Here is an 8,375-nt window from a genome sequence, read left to right as displayed (position 1 = left end):
GTAGCTGAATTGCAAGAGCAATGGCTGTTTACGGGTTGGTTTAAGGCGATCAAAGCTGCATAAAGTAAGCACTTAAATGGTGTTTAAATAAGCGATGTTTAAGCTACTTTAAGTTTTTCAAACCAGTTCTCTCCCAAAAGTTGATAAACAAGCTTAATAGCGGATTTTTCTACTAAAAAATCTGCTACTAAACAGCCATAAACATCAAACCGTTTTACGGCTGCTCAAAGGTGTTAAAGTGTAGAGTGGAAGTTTTCATTAGGCTCACAGCTTTCAAACTACTGTAAGGTTGCTTAAAGGTGTTAAAGTGGCTTTACAAACTTCTTCTAAGTTTTCTTTCGACTCACAGCACACATACTGTCAGAGCGTAGAATTTCGCAATTCGGCTGACAGCAAAAGTTTGGCAGTTATCGGCATTATCGACTGCTTCACGCTAGGCGGGCTAGGCTTCAGGTGTAAAGCTATTCTTACTGTCTGTTCTGCAGATGCAAATGGGGCGGATCATACGGTGAGTGCTTATGGATCAAAAGACGGCGGGTTCAATTCCCGGAAAAAGACATGCATTTTTATAATTAGCTAGCTCCTTAATTACACGAATTAAAGTTATTCGAAATTAAAAATATCGCGTTCAAAACATGTTTACAGCAAAAAAAAGGCTGCGTTCCATTTTTTTAAATTTAAAAAGATTTTTTTTGGCTGCATAAAGGTTGACGAAGCGTTGATTAAGCGACTGGCAAAGCAGATTGCAAAACTATTCTCGTTCTAAAAATAGAATTGACAGCATTGCGCAAATTGGCTATTTAAAAGCGCAAAACAGTTTCTATTAAGCTTCATTGCAGCTTCGAAAGCAGCCATCAATTAGCCTGAAGCTTGATAAAATCACCAGATTTAGATGTTTAAGAGCTGAAAAAAGGTTTTTATTTCTAAACCTAAACCATAGATCAGCCACAGGTTGAATAAAATCAGCTATAAAAGCGTTTGATCAGCCTGAAATTGTTACTTGGGTAGTGTCCCGAGTCGACGTTTGATCCCCGGAAGGATCACACCTGAGAGAGAGGATTCAGCTGGGATTGTTTTTGTACATCGAACTGTCGGGTGAAACCGGGTATGAACTGTCACTGTGTACCGGGCTAACTTGATGGAATAAAATAGGGTAAGTATTTAATTGCGATGAAATTTCAACCCCCTCGCAAACCCGAACATGCTGACTTGATTTAAATGGTGCTATTTGAATTTTCTGAATCAAATATGAGAAGAAGAAGAAACCCAGTAAACCATTTGGTTTGTATATCTTGATTGCAACTGAGAAATACATCATATCTGAACGAAAAAGTTATATTTCACGTCAGATAAGAGCATATATGTACCACAGTGGAGACAATATACGTGCGAAAATTTTGACGATTATTTTAAATTCTATATTGCATTTTATACAGTGGTTTTTATAACACACAACTTAATACTCCTGAATATATGATTGAGATATAACTAACTATTTCAATCATCTATACAGGTTTATAATTCACAGTCATGAGTTGTATATGAGGACACGCCCGACTGCAAAACAACTTATTGTTCACTTTGTTTTGACACACTCTAATCATTATACAATTCCAATGTAAAATTGAGTTGAGAACGATTTAATGTGAACTTTCTATTACGATCTTGTATTATCTGGGAAGCTTCCAGACGGATCAGTGAAGCCGATATCTTATGCGTCAAGGAGCCTCACACTCAGAGATGCCATATTTTCTAAAAAAAATGTCTGCAACTGCTCGAAAACCGAAAAAATCGAGCAGTTTTCCGGCTACTCGAATTTTCTGGTTTAAAAATAATCTGCGAAAATCTGCACACTTTTTTAGGAACTCTGTGAAAGTTTAAAGAGCTTCGAACAAAAATCTGCACCAGAACAATAAAAGTGAGAAAAACTGCAAATATCTGCAAATTTATAATGATCTGCAAGACCGTTCCAAAAATCTGGAATTTGCAGACAAATCTGCAAGTCTGGTATCCCTGCTCACACCAGCCGAGTCCAATAACAGTCAAGTCGAAAAGGCGTTGATCTTCGTAGTACACACTTAACAAAAAGCACCGAATTCGGTAAAATCTTACCGAAATCTAAACAGCTGAACGTTCGGTAAAAATGTCGATGGTGCCAATCGACGTTTACAGATCATTAGTAATGTTTGGTGCAATAAAAATTTTTACCGAACGTTCAGCTGTTTAGATTTCGGTAAATTTTACCGAATCGTTTAAGTGTGTAACACGGTTCCATCGGATGATCCTCGGGCGAAATTTCGTTTTGGAAACGGACCACAAGCCGTTGCTTGCTATCTTTGGTTCGAAAAGGGCATCCCGGTGTATACAGCCAACAGACTCCAGCGATGGGCGTCAACTTTGTTGCTGTACGACTTCAGCATCAAATATGTCAGTACAGATAGTTTCGGCTATGCAGATATCTTGTCCCGTCTGATCAACACCCACGTCCGTCCAAACGAAGACTACGTCATCGCATCAATCGAGCTGGAAGATACCATGGAAGGCATCGTCAAGCAGTCAGTGAAAGTTCTCCCAGTTACGTTCAAGATGATTCAAGCTGAAACAACGTCGGATGCAGTCCTGAAACAGGTGAAGCAGTTCGTCCAAACAGCGTGGCCGTCCGATTAGTCCAAATTCAACGATCCACACCCACAGTTAAAGCAGTTCTATCAACGGTGCGACACTCTCAGTTGTTTCCGATTGTCCCACCTACGGAGAACGACTAGTGATTCCAACGAAATTTCAAGATCGAGTTCTACACCTTGTACACAAGGGACACCCACACTCTTAAAAAAAAGTGGCGAAGTCAGCAAAATTTTGCCGAGATTTGTACAGCCGAGTGTTCGGTAAAATTTTTTATGATGCCAAACGTTAGTAAAGATCCGTGAACGTCGATTTGCAAAACTGAAATTTTTACCGAACGCTCGGCTGTCCAAATCTCGGCAAATTTTGCTGAGTTTTTTAAGTGTGCAGGAGTAGAAAGGATGCGGTCTGTAGCACGTAACTACGTCTATTGGCCTGGAATCGACGAGCAGATCAGTCAAAGTGTTAGTTCGTGCGTGGAATGTTCGAGAGCAGCCAAACCAACCTGGAATCTTGGCCAGTACCAGCATTGGCAGCGGATACATGCACACACTTAAAAAACTCAGCAAAATTTGCCGAGATTTGGACAGCCGAGCTTTCGGTAAAAATTTCAGTTTTGCAAATCGACGTTTACGGATCTTTACTAACGTTTGGCATTATAAAAAATTTTACCGAACGCTCGGCTGTCCAAAGCTCGGCAAAATTTTGCTGACTTCGGCACTTTTTTTTAAGTGTGCAGATTATGCTGGACTTGTCGACGGCATTTACTATTTGATTGTTGTCGATGCTTTCAGCAAATGGCCAGAATTCATCTCTACCAAGCGTACCACAACGTCTGCAACTGTGGCCATGTTTCAGAAGATCTTCGCCAGAAACGAATTTCCGGAGACATTGGTGACCGGAAACGGTACGCAGTTCACCAGTGAACAATTCGAAGTTTTCTGCAACAACCGTGGTATCCTGCATCAGAACACGCCACCGTACCATCCAGAGCCTAACGGACTCGCCGAGAGATTCGTCGACACATTCAAGCGGGGACTTCGAAAAATCATGGCGCGAGGCGAGGCCCTCGACGAAGCAATCGATACTTTCCTACTGTGCTACCGTTCCACTCCATGTCGTATAGCGCACCTGAAGGGAAGCCGCCTGCGGAAGTACCACTGGGCAGAAAATTACGAACGGGAATGGATCTACTGAAACTGCCAACTTCGTACCACAAGCAAGCTGAATCCAAGCAGGAAGATCAATTCAACCGAAAGTATGGCACAAAAGTACGACCCTACGATGCCAAAGATCTGGTTTGGGAAAAAACATCTCTTATCTCTTCTAAGGGTACCGGTACCGCCAGAGTGCAAGCATTTCTTGCTGTAGTTATACGCGCAGTCCTTTTTCGCCCGAAGCAGGACTGTGCGTTTAGTAACGTGAGAGCGAAGTCGTGTCGCGTCGCTGTCGCGTTTACTCTGTACGGGGCCTAAGAGGGGGAGGTGTTGGGAGGACCACCGTATGAACCAACTGCACACCACCTGGATGTTGGTCGACTTATCGTCTGACACACCCTGTCAGCAGGGATGCCACATATAGTTCTGTGTTTTTTGTTGGAAAAATCTGACAATCTGTACGGCGAGGAAAAATATCTGTGCGAAAATCTGTCCAATGCAAAAGAATGAGAGTGAAAGAGATAGAGAGTCATTTTGCTGACTATTTCCGTCTCTTTCACTCTCATGTAAAAGCTCAAAAATCTGTTTAATCTGTGTAATTTGGCGAAAATCTGTATTATGCATACAGATTCTGTACAGACGATTTCTTTCAAATATCTGTTAAACACAGAATAATCTGTGCATGTGGCAACCCTGACTGTCAGAGCGATTGACATATACCGCTGTCAGCCGATAGCAACATTAGAATTGCATTCCAGAACATTCACGACTCGCATTTAGTGAAAACTACACCGCATTCAATCTCTATAATTTTACTATAAAATGTAAACAAGGGCGTCAGTATCTGCCAAATGACATCACCTTGCTTTGGTCTATGTATAAATAAATAATTAAAAACCTTAAAAACGCATGTTTCGTAAAAAACTGGATAGTTACCAATGATTTTCAATATATCTGGCAACTCTGCTCTCGTTTGTTTATCAATTTGATGGTTCATTTTTCATTTTGATTCGTCGGGTCGCCGGTTTCGTGACAATCGCAACAACACGTGCTAAGAGGGCTCAGAGTATGCTGATTGTAGCATAAAACATAGTTTTTTATTCGCAGAAAATAGTATTGCGTATGATGGAGGGAGTTTCTAAAATTTTTGGAGGTATTGTAGACGTAGTGGATGTAAATATTCGCAGCACATTAGGCAGTCTTGACGAACATCAAACTTTATGGGAGGAGGTAAGTGGTTGATAAGGTGCAAGCATCCTACGGCGTATTGCTGCCTATCGATTCCACATTGTTATAATTTAAATTTTATTTAACAATACGACTCTAAACTAATAATCGCTCGAAATACACATTGAAAAAATTGATTGATAAAAATGCCTGTTTAAGCTTGCTCAACTGTGTGCTTTGAAATTATGTTGTCATTCCCTTTTCGATTACTTTATCTATCACTGCTTTCAATACATTCGAAAAACTTCAGAATAAGTTGATTTTTTGGAACTAAAAATAAACCGAACAATAATTATTGTGAGTTTAGATCTCATGCTCGAATTTTAGTAACGCTTGTTTTCTGGTACATATTTTAGCCTCAACATGAAATTGAAGCTTATTTTGCTAAATTAACTGCCCTTCTGGGCAGCGCTGAAACCCGCGATCGAGGGCTGATAGCATTAAGCCATTTCGTGTGTCGCTGCCCGTTGGAAATACTGGAGGAAAGGCTGCAGTACTGGGTCAATGTGTGCGCTAAAATCTGCAACCAAAGGGGTCAGTCTGCAAGCATTCCGCTTGCCTGCGACGTGTTGAGTAAGTTGGTTGGTTTTTTCTCAAAACGTTCTGTTTTAATATAATACTTGCAGCACAACTCGTACTGAAATCGGTGGAATCTGCTGAGCTGGGTAAGCTGATGATTGGTAACTTATCGAAAATTTTGGATAGTATCACATCTGTCGTCGATCCATCTAACCATTCCAGCATATTGGAGTTTTTGAAAACTGCTATGCTCAAATATCCAGGACCATCGGGGCCATCGAAAAACCGAATCGAACAGTACCTTTATTCGCTGATCGATACGGAGGATCCAATGGTATTGGATCTGGTCGGATCGTGTCTGCATCTGCTGCAGCAAATCAAGGGTGGCGGTCAGCACGGTAATCTGCACAAAAAGACTTGGGAGGAGTACCATTGCCAGCTGGTTGACACAATTCACGATTTTTTGGGTAAAATCTTTGCCCATACACCGGAGTCGTTCGACGTGGATGACAACCTGGAATGTCTAAAGCTGCCCAAGATGATAGTTAACGATGAACCAGTTATTTCTGCTCAAAAAGTTGCAACTCGGGTTTCTAATCTAATAGTATGTCTAGAAAAGGCTATAGTAGAACCGTACCCGGTGGCTAAGCCAGTTAAACCTATGAAGATTTTGAATGTAATCTTTCGTGGGCATGCAGTTAGTTGTCGAGCCATGGCGAGAAACTCCATTCAGGATAATTTAGCGCTGGGATTGTTTCTTCCGAATATCCAAAAGCAGCTTCTAAAGCTGCTGGATTCATTAGTATTGACTCTTAAGTCGAATCTGCTGCTGTTTGGAAATTTAATAACAGACCTCTTCGATCAATGCCTGAAAACAACACTGACAGTGGAAGCCAAGGGAAGAAAGAAATCATTTGTTGCTCTTAGAATAAAGGTTTATGAGAGCATCGGAATTTGGTGTGAGACCGTTAATTTTGCCAGTGATATTCAGAGTATATCGGACAGTTTGATGGAACATATTATACAGGATGTGACGCCGTACGAACCGAAAGTTACGCTGCAAGTCAATGCTAGCGGGTGAGTTTCTAATCTTACTCAGTTAAAAAATTTATTTTATATTCACACGTTTTGTTTTTTTAAAGGCAAAAACTTTCTGCCAAAGCCCGGAAGAAACTGCAAAAACAGCAAAACGCTGCCACCAGTCTGGCGAAAACTCACTCATCGGATTCGGCAAGTGATTCCAAGCTAGCTCACGGGGACTGCGGCAACGAAACTCTCTGTCTGGCAGCACTCAACTGTCTATCGAAAGCCTTCGAAGCTGCTGGATGTTTTATCAAGCCTGTTCTGCATAAGATTTTGCAGGAAAAAATCGTTTCCATTTGCTTTTCGGTATTTACCGATTTGAACACGGGAACCCGGCTAAATTTGTATTGCGAACCAAGCTGCCGAGCGGCCTTGCTTAGCGCGATGAATTCTCTCATCGTAAATCCCCATCATCACTGCCCTTCACCATTGCAGTATGGAATTGCGGTGTTCAACATAGCTCAAACACAGGATTCTAATAGCGACGTGCGTGCTAAGGCTTCTGACTTAGCTAGATCCTGCGAACTGTTGATACATCCAAGAAGGGAAGTTTTCTATTTCCCGATAGATGAAAATGCTGTTAGAGATATGCTCGCAGCTAAAAAGAAACATCCACTAAATGCGAATAGTTCAAATACTTCAACAGAAGTAAATGATCAAATTTCCATACAATTCAAGAGCAACGAGCGGCAAGAAGATGAGCAAAGCCCCGTGAAAGACTTGGCAGGATCTGCTGAAGACGAACCGGTTGCTCGAGTGGAAGAGGTTACGCTTACCGATGAAAAATCTTCCCCTCAGGTCTACGAATTATGTGATGATGAGAACGCAGGCGAATTGCAGAAATCAGTTGCGGATAAGACGCACGAATCGCAAGTAATTCGTATTGATTCCGATGAAAGCGAAATTGAAATTGTAACATCAACTCAAGCCAGTGCACCACCAGTGGAAAACAGTAAAGAAACCGAAAGCGTTGCGTTTAGTGACGATGAAGTAGCGCAAACACCGAGCAGTAGTCAGATTACTCCTTCGAAATGTTTATCGCAAGCACCGTTAGCAAGCAATCGCAAGCGAGAGTCGTTACCGGCAAAGGAAGATACCAATGGCGAAAAGAGACCAAAAACCGCTGAATGTGACGATGATGTGGATGCGCGTGTTAACGATCTGGTGGCTGAATTCGTTGACGAGTAGATTGACGACGTTTAGATAGAGGATAAGTTTTCAACATTGAGTTTAAATGTTATATTTAATAAATTGAAATTGTGGTTGTATAAAGTTATATTTATGTGGGCTAAATGTGGGTTAAATTTTTGACGTAGAACTACGTCTTTGTTTACTCTACTAGGCAGCACTATGTGAAAACGAAAACAGAACTGTAACATTTGAATGAAAGATTTCAAACATCAATAACTTATTTAGTTACCACTGCATGGAATTTCGTCGTCAATATGTCGTTGAATAGAAAAACTCCAGTAACTTTGTTATGTGATGATTGTTATCATTATAGCAAATATGTTCATTGCAGGCATCTTCACAATTTTGAACGGAGAAGTTGCCATGGCTATTGTCAATTTAAAAGTAGTCCTATCGTCCCGGATGTGAAACTCTATAATCACTCTATCATCACATCAATAGAAAAAGAAGTTGGATTTCTACTGAGCCCAGAGACACATACGGCCCTAATAAAGTGGAAACCGACACAGATTCAGAACACGGATTAGAAGCCGTACAGCAATCCAATGCTGTGCGTCAACAGATGCTGACGTCCTG

At 41.1% G+C, this 8,375-nt stretch overlaps 1 protein-coding gene across 1 annotated transcript; it reads left to right on the top strand.

Moving 5' to 3' along the window:
- The first annotated feature begins 4,880 nt into the window (after positions 1 to 4,880).
- On the top strand, positions 4,881 to 7,867 carry LOC128743891 (proline-, glutamic acid- and leucine-rich protein 1-like). The gene is made up of 4 exons (XM_053840580.1): positions 4,881 to 5,009; positions 5,363 to 5,579; positions 5,633 to 6,602; positions 6,668 to 7,867. Exons 1-4 carry the CDS (start codon positions 4,902 to 4,904, stop codon positions 7,794 to 7,796), a joined length of 2,424 nt encoding a protein of 807 aa, XP_053696555.1. The 5' UTR covers positions 4,881 to 4,901; the 3' UTR covers positions 7,797 to 7,867.
- The last annotated feature ends 508 nt before the right edge of the window (positions 7,868 to 8,375 follow it).

The sequence above is a fragment of the Sabethes cyaneus genome, chromosome 1, assembly GCF_943734655.1.
Source record: "Sabethes cyaneus chromosome 1, idSabCyanKW18_F2, whole genome shotgun sequence".
Lineage (NCBI taxonomy): Eukaryota > Metazoa > Arthropoda > Insecta > Diptera > Culicidae > Sabethes > Sabethes cyaneus.
The sequence above is the reverse complement of the archived record's forward strand: the minus strand, read 5'-3'. Positions and strand labels throughout refer to the sequence as shown.